The sequence below is a fragment of the Dipodomys merriami genome, unplaced genomic scaffold (assembly GCF_024711535.1).
Source record: "Dipodomys merriami isolate MVZ:Mamm:240054 unplaced genomic scaffold, mDipMer1.0.p SCAF_1120, whole genome shotgun sequence".
Lineage (NCBI taxonomy): Eukaryota > Metazoa > Chordata > Mammalia > Rodentia > Heteromyidae > Dipodomys > Dipodomys merriami.
This window is the reverse complement of record NW_027202406.1, coordinates 182,909-198,069: the sequence shown is the minus strand read 5'-3', so window position 1 is coordinate 198,069 and position 15,161 is coordinate 182,909. Positions and strand designations below refer to the sequence as shown.

The window sequence follows — 15,161 nt, the reverse complement described above, 5'->3', positions numbered from 1 at the left end:
TACTAAGTTTGCAGTTGGTGTTGAATTGTATTAATGATTAAAACTTTTCAAATTTATAGAGAATTTGTATTTTCCCTTTAATTTGTGAATGTGACACTTAACATTTACACATCCCTAATGTTAAACCAGTTTTGAAATACTAGAATAAGCTCAATTTAAGTATGATACTGCCCTTTTCACATATTGATCAACTTGTACCCCAAAGGATCAGCCCAATGGCTGTATTTGGCTAGTTGATTATTTTGGACTTTTGTACCTATGCTCAAGGTAAACTAGGTCCACACTTCTCGCCTAGGGCCATTTTCTCCTTTCATATCAAGATCATTTAGGTATCATAGACTGATCTCATGACTACTCACTCATTTCTGATCTTTTAGAAGAGTTTGTGTGAGATGAGGATGATCTAATTTTTGGAAGTTTGAAAGAACACATACATGAAATAACCTGATATTTTAAAAATTAGAAACATGTGGAATTAATAAATCAATTTATTTAAGGACAATATTATTGTTCAGGCTTTCTATATTTTCTTGGCTCAGTTGAAGAATATTATATTCTTAGGAAAATATGTGATTTCTCTTGAACTTTCAAGTTTTTCAACATAGTTTATTTTGGTATTATCCTATATTTTTACCTTTTGAGGTTTTTATCGTGTGTGCTGTCAGTAATTTTTTGTTGCTACAAACAAGTGCCTGAGAAAATTAGCTTTAAAAAAAGTCACATGCTTCTAATACATATTGATAGGATAGGAACAGAGCAAATACTCTCATTCCAAAAAAAGAGAACTAAAAGAATACTGAGGAAGAATTGGACCAAAATAAGAACAAACTCAGCAGGGCAAACAGCTCATGTCTAGAATTTAGTGCATGATGTGCATTCCAAGGAAGTTGTGCAGCTGATGATCGCACACGGGGCCTGCTCAGAGTTACTCCGTGATGTGTAGCATTCCACTTTCAGTGTCAGAGCCAAAACAAGAATGACTTTACATCTGTTTATGAAAGCAAACAACTGTCATCTATCAGCACACTCTGAGTCAAATCAATAGGACTTTATGCCAATAAACCATTACATGGGCAAATAAATCACATCAGGGACACCGGGCAGGAACTTAAGATACTAGACACAGGCCTGACAGTATTCCCTCTCCTGAATCACATAAAAGTAGAGACTCCCTGCACAGACACACACTGACCCTCATCAGATGATCTGATCCAGGATGTGTCAAGGGTCAACAAACTGCTTCGATTAGGAAAATAACATGTCCTCTGAGCTTCATAAGCAGTTTACCTATTTGATCTTCTTTAAAGAACATGTTTTGGTATTGTTTCTGCTTATCATTATTTGCATTTCACAATGTCTGTCTTTATTTTTTTTATCATTTCTTTATCTTCCTTTCTTTGGGTCCATTATTTTGTGTATGCTCATGTTTGACATTAGCCTCTTTACTCTTCAGACCTTACATCCCAAATACAGGAATTTATTATTTCCTCTCACCTCCAATTCCTACTTTTATGCTTCCCTAAACTTTTTTTGGGGGGGTCTGGTCGTGGGCCTGGGCTCTGTCCCTCAGCTCTTCAGCTCAAGGCTAGCACTCTACCACTTGAGCCACAACGCCTCTTCTGGCTTTTTTCTCTGCTTATGTGGTGCTGAGGAATCAAACCCAGGGCCTCATGCATGCAAGGCAAGCGCTCTACCACTGAGCCACCTTCCCAGCTCTGCTTCCCTAAATTTTATATTTGATACTTTCATTATTAATTGGGATCTAAATGTTTTGTTAATTTCCTTTCTTTAATCCATAATGTAGAAATGAGATATTTTTCAAAATACATAAAAATTATTTCAGTTAGAAAAGAGTTCAAATGTAGAAAATTAGTGAGAAAAGTAGAAAAATGTATGTACCCATCAGATTTTAAATGAGCCAAATACATATAATTTGTGTTGTACCTGGAGTTAGTAATACCAACATCCAAACAAGCATCAAATAGAGCCCTGCTTCCTAGTGATTTTTATTCACTTTACAGCTTTGTTCTCTCTACCCACCTTTATTTCATTGCATCAGAGTGCTGCCACGCCTGCCATCCCTTTCATGGGACTGGACGTGGCTGTGTGGCGATGCACGGAGTGTGATGTTCTGGGAATGGTGCGGGCTTGGGAAAAGGCTGGGACAGAGGCTCCAGGGCCTGGAGGCCCAGTGCAGTTCTACACACTGCCCTTTCCAGCACATAGTCCTACTTACAGTAATCTACCTTAAAATGGATGTTGTTTAATGTACTAGCTCATAAAAAGGCAACAGAACCATCAAATAAGTTGAAACTACTACAGAGTTTGAGAATCATTGCCCTCAGTTATTGTTAGGGTTTAAATTTGTTTGATGGCTTCACTGCACTTGGTTCTGCTTGTGACTGACTATTCAGTGCAGATCTGATTAATCAGTTGTTTTGTTAATATTCAATACTTCCAACTCATTATCATTCTGAGAATGTGAGTTTTCCTCGATGGCTAATATTCCTCTCAGTCTTATCTCTAGGTTCTTCAGAAGCTCTTTCCAGTCGGGCTCCTCACCCTTTCTCTTTCTGGATGCACATTATTACTGTGCTGTAATGCTTCAGATCTGTCTTACACTTACCCTGGCCCTGCATACAGCCAGTTATCAGACTCAGGATTCCTATCATTGAATAATTGTACTTAAAAGGCAACCAAGCATGGTGAATATGCCGTTAATGGTAGAACTTGGGAGGCAGAGGCAGAAAGATTGTGATTTCCAGGCCAGTTCAAACTACATAGTATGACTCAGAGTCAAAAGTGAATGAATAGATGAACATATGCTGTGATCTGGAAATAAATGAGTAGAATAACAAATAAATAGATGAGAAAATACTGAGATCGGAACACTGAAAGTGCTCACTACTACTGGATATTAGATCTTCTCAATGCTCTTAGCAAACGTAACTAGGAAATACAGAACCGTGCATGTGTATGTTCTCATACTCACCTACACACCAGTGTATGTCACTTCTTATATCAATCTATACATATGACCTAAAACATGACTTCATATTGGCATTTACTTCTATGTTCCAGACCCAACAGGATCATTCACTGATAAATTTGTATATCCAAATGGCCCAAGGTGATGTCACACTAGTGAATAGGTTAAATCATTTCATTGAAAGAAACTACCTAAGTAGCAGTGACCTTTAATTAAATGAGTCAAAGGTCTATCTTACTGTTTAAGACAACCTAATATATGCACCCACATCTTAAGGTACTAGGAATATAGATAGCAATGCATGTAAAACCTTTAGAGGAGTGAAAATCCAGATAGTCTATGGCACAAAGTATGGCATTTCCTACACAGGGTCTCAGACACTGACAGCCCCAGGATACAAAAACCTACATCCTCCAGACTCAAATGTGAGAAGCGTCAGGCCCACTCCTGCCACTTCCAGACCTCCTCTCTCTGCAGGGTCATCTGGCAAAAGACAGGAGCTTCCTGCAGGAGGCCTTGAATTCTGTGTTTCTCAAGGTGTAGATGAGCGGGTTGAGAGAGGGAGTGACGGTAGTGTACAGAATGGCGATGGCCTTGTCCAGGAGCCCAGTGGAGCCCAGGGCTGGCCTGACATAGGTGTAGAGTACCGTAGAGTAGTAGAGCGTGACCACCACCAGGTGAGCCGAGCAGGTGGAGAAGGCACGCCGCTTGCCCTCAGCCGAGCGGATGCGCAGGATGTTGGCAATGATGCAACCATAGGATGCCATGGTCAGCAGGAAGTTCAGGCCAGACAAGAACATGTCTGTAATAACCGTCATGATGTCATTGATGAAGGTGGGACTGCAGGACAGCAGAAGCACCGGTGGAATCTCGCAGAGGAAGTGTGTGATGAGGTTGGGGCCACAGAAGGACAGACGTAGGACCAGGCAGGTGAGCACCAAGGAGTTGAGAGCCCCTGTGGACCACGCGAAGGTGGCCAGGGACACACAGGCCCTGCCACTCATCAGAGTGCCATAGTGCAGGGGCCGGCAGATGGCCAGGTAGCGGTCATAGGCCATGGCAGAGAAAAGCAGCAACTCAGATCCCAGGACCCAGGAGAAGACAAACATCTGGACAAGGCAGCCCCCAAAGGAGATGGTGTTCTCAGCTACGAGGCTCTGTAGGAATTTGGGCAGGACAGTCACAGTGCAGATGACATCCATCAGGGCCAGGTTGACCAAGAAGAAGTACATGGTAGTATGGAGGTTGGGGCTGCCCCGGATGGTTGTGATGATCAGGACATTGCCAAGAAGAGCCATGACAAACAAGATGAATAAGAGACAGAAGAGGGCGTCCTGGAGCCAAGGGTCATCCACAAACCTCTGGAGGATGAACACGGTCACCACAGACTGGTTTCCAGGAGCCATGAGTATCCTGAGCAGGACCAGAGGGGTCTGAGGCTTGAGCCTCCTTCTCGAGGGCAGATGAACTTGGCTTTTACCTAAATGTCACTTTTTCAGATGTGAAAAACCAAGTCCATGCAATGGCAGCCTGTCTGGTAGAAAATCATTGCTTAAATTTACATTATCGGATCCAAACATAAACAGCAAACTCCTGGTTCTCTAACTAAAGGGAAGGGCAGGTCGGTGAGACATTCCCCAGAGACCTGTGTGTGAACACAGGCGGACACGGAGGCCCCATTCCACCCACGGAGGGAACGGGGGCACACTTTCTCCACTCCACTCCATGGGGGCTGAGATGGCCAGGATTCAGCGAGCTGACCATGGTACCTGCCTACATGTGGACAGCTGAGGGGAGGGTGGGAACTGGCTCCAATTGTTCATAGACAATCGGTCTATGCAGGAAGTGGCAGCCAGATCCAGGCATGCTGTAGCTGCGCCAGCCAGTCCCAGACTTTGGGCCTGTGAAGGATAGCCCACCAAGCCTGCCACCATGCCTCCCCATGATGTTCTGTGCAGTTGTGATCCTGGGGATTCAGGCACTGCAATACCCTCGCTGAAGCTCTCAGAACTGATTCACTCTATCAAGCTATCTGACAGATGGCTTGCTCTGTGAGCCAGCAAGGGTCGCGCATGCTGCAAGGCCTCTGCTCACATTTCGAAATGAGCAAACAAATCACTCCATGATAGAGGTTCCTGGCATACCTTTTTCAGGGACTGATCTTTTTATTTGATCCCTTTTCTAATCACTGAGCCAATAAAGCCCTGGGCCAAAGTCTGTTCCTGACCAGATTCTACATAATTAGCAAACTTCAGTTACCTAAGAGCTCTCCAAGTCACTGGTTGTGTCCAAATTGTTCACGGGCTTCTTAGATGTCACAGGTGTCCAAGTATCTGCCAGATGTACCAAACAGCAAGATTCCCAAGTAGACTTGAATTTTGGTCATCAGTGAATACACCTGGAGTCCAAGTATGGCCCAAGTCCTGTGTGGGAAACTCTAATATTTAACAAATGGACATCCTGGTTTTGTCTGCCCAACTTGGTCCAGACAAGACCAGATGCCCCTTCTCTCTGCAGGAATGTCTTTATGTGAAGATGAACACAGGTCACAGGTCCACACAGCATTCCAAGCCCCTCCCTGTTTCAAAACCCATACTCACTTCTAACACTTCCCCTACAGTCACTTACTCAGAGGAACCAGAGCCTTCAACCCACACAGACTACGTGGGGGCCTAGGAGACCTGAGTGGGCAATGTGAGGGGCAATTCCACCTGCCTAGGAGAAGGTGTCTTCTGCATGTCTAATATGGATTGAGATGGAAAACACGGGAACAGGTGTGGTGTAATGGTGCTGGGGCTGGGCTCTGGAAATTCAGCTGAGAAGCCACCTCAGGAGCCCTTCCATCCTGCCCTACCTTCTGGAGTGAAACACAGCTCCACCTGCTCCTGGCACATGTCAGTTCATGTGCCACTATCTTGTTTGGGGCAGTTGTGAACAACACTCAACGCTGGATGGAAAACACAATTGCTCAGTCTCCAAGACACTAAAAATAATTATGTGATTTGAGCTTACCATGTGGCCCGAGCTTGGGGCTTGGGATCCTGGTGGGGACAAAGTAAACAAACTGAGGGGGAGAGGAAGCTGTAAGTCTGCGATCACCTAGGTCCACACAACCCTCCTGTGACACCTGTCAGAACTCGCCACGCCTCCTCCCTGGACATGAGAAGTACTCACAGCACAGAGTCGGTGTCCTCCTGACAGGGAGTCACTGGGCCCTCAGGGGCACTCACACTGCAAGGGAATATCCCGACTGACAGAGGAAAAGCCTGGGGAAGTACAGCCTGCCTGTACACAGCACACCAGGGCATCTCTAGACAAATGGACTGTTCCAGATGAGCCCCGGGTGACAAACTGTGTCACAGGGAAGATGCACTTGCCCAGAGAGAGCGTGGACAGACATGAAGCCAGGGGTCAGCCCCGCACGTCCTCCCCACCCGGTCCACACTCGGTGGCTATGATCCTGCTGTCTGGAGTCCAGAGGTAGCTGCTCGCTCCAGGTCATCCTGGTTATATAAGGTTGGTTTTGGCTGTGTGATGCAACCCAAGCCCTAGGGGGCTGTGCCCTAGGGTTCACTCCGGGCCACTGAGGTGGCCTAAGTCACAAAGCCATCCCCAGGCAGAAGAGAGTCAATTGGTCCCAGGGGCAGAAAAGAAAGGGCACAGGTGTCTTGCTACTGCCTTGCTGCTGCACATGGTAGAAAGGAGCTGGCCCCGAGCCAGCTCAATGCTCAGCATCTACCTCACACCGACAGGGTGTGGCTCTGGTCTTCGGTACTCACCAGAAGAGGACCCAGCATCCTTGTCCCTTTCAAAGGAAGGGCCGTGTTTGACCCCTGATGCCAAAATGAGGATAGGAAAGGGTAAACCTATCTCCTCTCTTGCCACTGACACACAAACTCAGCTAGAGACTATAAGGACCTCACCATGGGAGAGAGGCCAACAAGAGGCCTGAAACCAAGGGCTGTGCTGCCTCAGCCCAGACTCTTAAGGAGACCCAGGATCTTGTCCACGAATGGAGACTGCTTGGCAAAGCCAACTAGTATTGAATGGCCTGGCTTCCCCAAATGGTTTTATTCAGTTATGCAACTTATACCCTTCCTTTTTGCTCACGTACAACTGTTTGGTGTTGCCAAAAGCACTTGAATAGCCTGAGGTCTTTTTCATCAAGGGAAGTAAGTCTAGGTACTCCTAGACTTACAGAGTAATTGAAGACACGGTATAAAGTTTTTCATTACTTTTATGCTAGGGCCTGACCCTGTCGTTTAGCAAAGGACAGACACTAGGACAGTTTTCTTGGTGTAATCCTGTCACAGTTTTCCCATGATGCCCTTTTTCTCCCCCACAGGAACCTCTTTGTGTTTCCCTGTTATGGCTGTTTAATAGCTTGGTGTTTTCTTGACTTTTGTGAGTGTAAAGAAAAGAATGAGGAGTTCTTGTTTGCAGAAGACCCTAGGCAGATTTGCTGTAGCTTTCTGTGATTGACGGGGGTGCTAGTTAAGAGTAGCAGGTTAGCATCCCTTTCCAGCGTATCACTCCAGGGCCTGTAGCATCTGTGGTGACTTGAACCTAGACCTTTGCATAAAGTGATGTCTTTGTGCTTTCCTCTGTGAACGTTCTTCCTAATTGAAATCAAGAGTCCCCAACCCTGCAAATAACTTGTCTCTCTTTAATCTTTCACTAAGCTCAGACTGGAAGTTCTAGTCTGAGGCAATTAATTTGTATTGGTGAATTCTTTTCTTTGGGGGGGGGGTCGATCATGAGGCTTGAACTCTGGGTCTGGGTGCTGTCCCTGAGCTCTTCAGCTCAAGGCAAGCACTCTACCACTTGAGCCACAGCGCCACGTCCAGTTTTCTGGTGGTTTATTGGAGTTTCATGGACTTTTCTGCCCAGGCTGGCTTTGAACTGCAATCTTCAAATCTCAGCCTCCTGAGTAGTTAGGTGGCGTGAGCCACCAGTGCCCAGCTATATTGGTGAATTCTTATTTCCCCTATTCCATCTTCATTTACTCCTGGGAATTCTTATGTCAGAAAGTATCATCCTTTCCGTAACTTAGTTCATCTATGCCATTAACATCAGAATATGAGACAGAGTCTAAGCTAATTTGGAAACACTAAAGACAATGAAATCATGAGCCACATTCCCAGAGAGCGGTTGGGAAAGAGGGTAATGGAACAGACCAGGAAAGAGAACAGTGGAAACAGGGCAAGTCCTTGTAGGGACTGTGTGCAGTGTTGCTTGGGGGAAAACGGCTGAAGTAAAAGAAAAGAGTTTCTGTTTTAGATAGAGAAGTGAGAGTTTCCATAGATTTAATATAGGACAGAGTGATGCTAGTTGAAAACAGTTCTTTGCTTCTGTGGTATATGTGCATCTTGTTATTAACTTATGGTAAGCCTGATGGCAGAGTGGGCAGAAGGGACAACCATGGAACCTTCCAGTAACCTTTTGAAAACCCGACTCCTTGTATAAGAAGGGGAACCCCACTGAGGCCTGACTGTCAGCTATAGGTTTGTTGGCAGCCTGTATGAATGAGTTGTTGTTGTCCGGTAGTGACACTCTTTGTGGCCTTGCTTCACAGGCAAGAGACAGAAAGAGTAAAGATCAGGAAGGCAGCTATGCTCACCACTATACCACCAACGCAAGAGTAAGGCCCAGGCAGGACAAGTGTGATGTAGGCCAAGGCTGGGCCCACGAGGCCAGGAGGCGGACAGCAGCAAGAAGCACTGCTGGTGTGAGCTTCCTCAAGGACCCACCAACACTTTAAACTCAAAGCCTGGCACAGTCTCGTGGGAGAGTGCATGCCCATGGGGGAACCGACTGGGGGTGACGTCGGGGAGGCAGAAGACGACCTTTACAGATGTGCCAGCAACATTCAGAAACATAACGCTTGGGACTGTCAACAGTGGAGGCTTCATGGAAGATCAGAGTGCACTGAAGATCCTGAGCCACACAGAAGCTTAGATGACACACACCTTCTAATTTCTGCCTCCAGGCCTTTTATCTGGGCTCAGTTCTGCTGTGTGCCAGGAGCTTATTGACAAGATGGTGTGAGGGTGGGTGGTGGAATTGGAGATTGGTGATTTTGATATTCATAACCCAGGAAGAAAATACAAGAAGCAATGAGTGGGGCCTGCTCAGTCAGAGGTGCCTTCTCTGTGGACTCCTACATTGCCAACAGCAAACGCCACGTTGGTGCCACCTCAGAGCCAGGCGGCACAGGGGCTTTCACATATGTGGTAGAAGCAGCGCTTGGCTCACTTTTCTCACAGGACCTTCTGAAAACATACTTAGATTTCTGTTCTGACTGAACTGACACATTGATCATTGTTTTTATGCTCAAATTCTAGGCTTTGGCATAGAGGTGATCATGACCAACCGGCATTAAATACATACTCACTCTTCAATAGAGAATGATCTGTCCCTCTTAAGTGTGTGATCACCTGTGAATGCATCTCATCCTCATTCCTAGATTCACATGCAATCACTTGCCTCCATATACCTCCTATTATGTTCCATCCATGCAATCAAATGTGTACTTGTCTACCTACCAACTTACCATCCATTGTTCATCCACTGATCCACCCACCCATAATGGGATTCTAGTGGCTCACACCTGTAATTCTAGCTACTGGGAGGCTGAGAAAACAAAAACAGGAAGTGGTGCTGTGGCTCAAGTGGTAGAGAGCTAGCCTTAAGCTGAAGAGCTGAGGGACAGCACCCAGGCCCAGAGTTCAGGACCCACGACCGGACCCAAAAAAAAAAAAAAAAAGAACAGTCGTTCCAGAAAGTGGAATGGGTAAAATCCTTTGCAGAGGAATGAAATTGAAATTTAACTTATAATACATACAAAATTAAGTGTGCTGAAGTTTTACTGTAAGCCCATAAAATCCCCAAAGAGAAATAACCCATGACATTCTTTTTTTTTTTTTTTTTTTTTTTTTTTTTTTTTTTTTTTTTTTTTTTTTTAAATTGTATTTTATTTTATTTGAGAACATACTGTACAGAGGGGCTACAATTACATGGGCAGAATAATGCATACATTTCTTACCAAGCATTGCAGCCTCCTCCTTTGTTTACTATGACATTCTTTAGTTACAATTAGATATTAGATATTAAAGCATCGGCAAAATAAATTTAAACTAGGGTGACTACATCAAATGAAAAAACTTCTGCTTACTTAAGTGGAAACAATAATTAAATTGAAGTGAAAATGCAGTGTTCCAGGTGCTGGTGGCTCAGGCCTGTAATCCTAGCTTATCAGGGATCTGAAATCTGAGAATCATGGTTTGAAGACAGCTCAAGCAGGAAAGCCTATGAGGCCCTTATCTCCAATTAATCACCAAAAAAAAACAAAGGTAGAGCTGTGGTAGTAGTTAAGAGGGTAGAATGCTAGCCTTGAACAAAAGAAAAAGAAAAGAAAAGAAAAGCTCAGAAATAGTGCCCTGAGTTCAAGCCCAAGACTGACAAAAGAAAAAGAAAAAAAAAAAAAAAGAAAGTTCAAACTATAGAGTGAGAGGATGTTTGCAAACCCTGAATCTGATAAATGGTTAAGATCCAAAAATATAAAAACACAAATACCTAAACAGGCACTTTTGTAAAGAAGATACACAGCTGTCTTAAAATAGGTTTTAAAAAAACAGGTCTCACACAAAGATTCTCAGTATCACTAATCACCTAGAAGTTGCACATCAATATCACAATCAGATATAACCTCACATCTCTAAGAAGATTATTATCAATAAGACTAAAATTCACAAGTGTGAGTGAGAATGGGGAGAAATGGAAATTTGCACACTAAGAGTTGGTACTACCCTTATACAAAACAATATGTAGGTTCTTCATAACAATTTTAAAAAGAACTCCATATGGGCCACCAGACCAGCCTTTGGGTATATATTGGGGCAAATCAAATCAGTGTCTTGAAGAGATAGCTCCATCCTCATGGTCATTGCATAATAATCACAACATCCAATAAAAAGCAAGTAAATGCCCATTGGTGTATAAAGAAAATGTCTCATGTACACATATATATTAGATATATAGCAATATAGCTAACGCTCTGTAGAGGAAGAAAATCCAATAATAAGGATGTAACTGGAGGATGTTACACAGAATGAAATAAGAATAGCTCAGAAAGACAAATGTCACATTTCTCACTTTGTACAGATCTAAAGTGTTGAACTCAGAAAAGTAGAGACTAGAAAGTGGTGACAGAGAGAGCCAGGTATGAGTAGGGTGCGGAGTCCGCAGTCAGCGGGACCGCACAGTACAACGCACAGTACGGGCAGTGAGGGCAAGGAACACCAGTCCACAAAATCATCTGGTACCCGGTAGAACAGCCAACTGTGCTCCTCCTACGCTTCTCCTTAGGGGCCTCGGCCTTCTGCCTGTGTTGTTATAAATATTCAAATTCTGCCAATTCTGCAGCAAGGAGGTGTCCTACCAGTATTTGAGTTGAAAACATTTAAAAATGATACATGAATCTGTGTGCCAGTGGCTCACATCTTAAACCTAGCAACTCAGGAGGCTGAGGATTATAGTTCAAAGCCAGCCTGGTCAGGAAAGTCCATGAGACTCTTATGTCCAATTAAAAACAAAAATCCAGAAGTGGAGCTGTGGCTCAAGTGGTATAGTACTAGCTGTGAGAATAACTTTTTAAAAAAGCCCAGGGACAGTGCTTAAGCCCTGAGTTCAAGCACAAAGACCAACATTAAGCAAACAAAAAAAACAACCAAACCAAAACCCCTGTCTGTTAAAAGAACCTACACTTTTGAGTTAAGTTAGTGATATCTAGTTGAAAGGATCAAAGGTTTTAATGTTTAAGAGAATCTAATGTACACATAAATTTTAAGGTACTACAAATATAGCAATGCATGCAGCTTAGTAAAACCTTTAGAGGAGTGAAAATCCAGATAGTCTATGGCACAAAGTATGGCATTTCCTACACAGGGTCTCAGACACTGACAGCCCCAGGATACAAAAACCTACATCCTCCAGACTCAAATGTGAGAAGCGTCAGGCCCGCTCCTGCCACTTCCAGACCTCCTCTCTCTGCAGGGTCATCTGGCAAAAGACAGGAGCTTCCTGCAGGAGGCCTTGAATTCTGTGTTTCTCAAGGTGTAGATGAGCGGGTTGAGAGAGGGAGTGACGGTAGTGTACAGAATGGCGATGGCCTTGTCCAGGAGCCCAGTGGAGCCCAGGGCTGGCCTGACGTAGGTGTAGAGTACCGTAGAGTAGTAGAGCGTGACCACCACCAGGTGAGCCGAGCAGGTGGAGAAGGCACGCCGCTTGCCCTCAGCCGAGCGAATGCGCAGGATGTTGGCAATGATGCAACCATAGGATGCCATGGTCAGCAGGAAGTTCAGGCCAGACAAGAACATGTCTGCAATAACCGTCATGATGTCATTGATGAAGGTGGGACTGCAGGACAGCTGCAGCACCGGTGGAATCTCGCAGAGGAAGTGTGTGATGAGGTTGGGGCCACAGAAGGACAGACGTAGGACCAGGCAGGTGAGCACCAAGGAGTTGAGAGCCCCTGTGGACCACGCGAAGGTGGCCAGGGACACACAGGCCCTGCCACTCATCAGAGTGCCATAGTGCAGGGGCCGGCAGATGGCCAGGTAGCGGTCATAGGCCATGGCAGAGAAAAGCAGCAACTCAGATCCCAGGACCCAGGAGAAGACAAACATCTGGACAAGGCAGCCCCCAAAGGAGATGGTGTTCTCAGCTACAAGGCTCTGTAGGAATTTGGGCAGGACAGTCACAGTGCAGATGACATCCATCAGGGCCAGGTTGGCCAAGAAGAAGTACATGGGAGTATGGAGGTTGGGGCTGCAGTGGATGGCTATGATGATCAGGACATTGCCAAGAAGAGCTGTGACAAACAAGATGAATAAGAGACAGAAGAGGGCGTCCTGGAGCCAAGGGTCATCCACAAACCTCTGGAGGATGAACACGGTCACCGCAGACTGGTTTCCAGGAGCCATGAGTATCCTGAGCAGGACCAGAGGGGTCTGAGGCTTGAGCCTCCTTCTCGAGGGCAGATGAACTTGGCTTTTACCTAAATGTCACTTTTTCAGATGTGAAAAACCAAGTCCATGCAATGGCAGCCTGTCTGGTAGAAAATCATTGCTTAAATTTACATTATCGGATCCAAACATAAACAGCAAACTCCTGGTTCTCTAACTAAAGGGAAGGGCAGGTCGGTGAGACATTCCCCAGAGACCTGTGTGTGAACACAGGCGGACACGGAGGCCCCATTCCACCCACGGAGGGAACGGGGGCACACTTTCTCCACTCCACTCCATGGGGGCTGAGATGGCCAGGATTCAGCGAGCTGACCATGGTACCTGCCTACATGTGGACAGCTGAGGGGAGGGTGGGAACTGGCTCCAATTGTTCATAGACAATCGGTCTATGCAGGAAGTGGCAGCCAGATCCAGGCATGCTGTAGCTGCGCCAGCCAGTCCCAGCTGTGATGGCAGACAGCAGAGTCTACAAATAGTTCTCTGCATGGTTTTCTCTACCCCTGCCATCCTGGAGATTCTGCCATTGGGACCACATTGCAGGAACTTCCAGGGTCATATGGCCATCCAGACTCACCCCATGAATCAGCCCAAGTTTACATTGTACCAGCTCCGCTCACATTTCAAAACGAACAACCAAAATTCATTGTGATAAAAATAACATCCTCAGAGCTGGAGCTGCCCATTCCCAGCCTCTCTCCATGGGCTGGTCCTCTTTCTGCTTGCTTCCTATCTGGCCAGCCCACAGACTCTCAGTCACACTTTGTTCCCGTTCAGTCTGTGTAGGGCGAGCAGCTCTCAGTTACACAGCACACATCTAGTCATTGGTCACACAGCTTCCCTACCTGCCACATGCATTAGACATGGTCCTAGTTTAGCAAATAAGCTGCAACATGTCCTGTTAAATCTCAATTTCTGGTAATAAAGGTCATCATTTTCAGTATAAGCTTGGCCCAAATCCTGTGAGAGAAATTCTTGAAATGAACATAATATGTTTCTGGGATCAGCCACCCTCTTCTCCTTATCAGATCGCCAGTGGCTCAAACCTGTAATACTAGCTACGGAGGAAGCTGAGATCTGAGGATTGCAGTTCCAAGCCAGCTTGGAAGGAAAGTTCATGAGACTTTTACCTCTAACTAACCACCCAAAAAGCCACAAGTGAAGCTGTGACTTAAGTGGTAGAGTGCTAGAGTGCCTCAGGACTCACACACACACACACACACACACACACACACACACACACACACACTAGAGAAACAGGAGGAGAGGGAGGGAGGGAGAGAGAGGGAGAGGCTCAACACATCTGAATGGTTATCACACCAGCTCAGCACCAACACTGCAACCACTTTCCTTTCCCAAACACCACTCTCACCTCCAACACCACTTTACAGCTGCCAAACCAGAGGGACTGTAGAAAGACCGCAGCCCCAAACCCTGTTTGTGTTCGTGACAGGATGCAAGTGGGGGATGTCTGAAGCAGTTTCTCCTACCCAAGGAGGGGAGGTGTCCTTTCTGTGTCCTCTACCCCTCTGGATGGACGTGCGGTGGAAACCTTTCCGGAGCCCTGGGGAAGTGCAGATGGATGGTTCCTGTGGGGCAGGTGCAGAGGGCAGCTGAGAGAGAGCAGGGACCCTCCCGCCCGCCTCCAGCTTCTGTGGTCAAACACAGCTCCGTACCCTCCCAATCATGAACTGTATGCGACTGTCGTGTCTGGGGCATCAGCTCCATAGAAAACACCATATCTTCGTTTCCAAGGATCAAGTGCATGGTGTGACTGTGGAGCCGACCGCCTGAGGCAGGCGTGAGCCCTGGCTCCCAGCAGAGTCAACGCAGAGGAGGCTGGGGAGAGCAGGGTCTGTGACTGTCCCCGAGTCGCTCATATTCCTGTGATATTTATCAGAATACCTGAACTCCCTCCTCCCTGGACATGAGAAGTACTCACAGCACAGAGTCGGTGTCCTCCTGACAGGGAGTCACTGGGCCCTCAGGGGCACTCACACTGCAAGGGAATATCCCGACTGACAGAGGAAAAGCCTGGGGAAGTACAGCCTGCCTGTACACAGCACACCAGGGCATCTCTAGACAAATGGACTGTTCCAGATGAGCCCCGGGTGACAAACTGTGTCACAGGGAAGATGCACTTGCCCAGA

At 46.0% G+C, this 15,161-nt stretch overlaps 2 protein-coding genes across 2 annotated transcripts; both read right to left on the bottom strand.

Moving 5' to 3' along the window:
• Nucleotides 1-521: 521 nt before the first annotated feature.
• LOC138822592 (olfactory receptor 13G1-like) lies at nucleotides 522-6,393 on the bottom strand. Its single transcript, XM_070015414.1, has 3 exons — nucleotides 6,164-6,393; nucleotides 5,249-5,412; nucleotides 522-4,523 (listed from the first exon to the last, which is right to left on the bottom strand). The coding sequence occupies exon 3, from the start codon at nucleotides 4,393-4,395 to the stop codon at nucleotides 3,469-3,471; it is 927 nt and encodes a 308-aa protein (XP_069871515.1). The 5' UTR covers nucleotides 4,396-4,523; nucleotides 5,249-5,412; nucleotides 6,164-6,393; the 3' UTR covers nucleotides 522-3,468.
• A 3,621-nt stretch (nucleotides 6,394-10,014) lies between these two features.
• LOC138822590 (olfactory receptor 13G1-like) lies at nucleotides 10,015-15,125 on the bottom strand. The gene is made up of 3 exons (XM_070015413.1): nucleotides 14,954-15,125; nucleotides 14,502-14,600; nucleotides 10,015-13,096 (listed from the first exon to the last, which is right to left on the bottom strand). Exon 3 carries the CDS (start codon nucleotides 12,970-12,972, stop codon nucleotides 12,046-12,048), a length of 927 nt encoding a protein of 308 aa, XP_069871514.1. The 5' UTR covers nucleotides 12,973-13,096; nucleotides 14,502-14,600; nucleotides 14,954-15,125; the 3' UTR covers nucleotides 10,015-12,045.
• Nucleotides 15,126-15,161: the final 36 nt, after the last annotated feature.

Coding starts and splice junctions, on each gene's coding strand:
- LOC138822590 (XM_070015413.1), bottom strand. CDS start 12,972: ATGGCTCCTGGAAACCAGTCTGCGGTGACCGTGTTCATCCTCCAGAGG.
- LOC138822592 (XM_070015414.1), bottom strand. CDS start 4,395: ATGGCTCCTGGAAACCAGTCTGTGGTGACCGTGTTCATCCTCCAGAGG.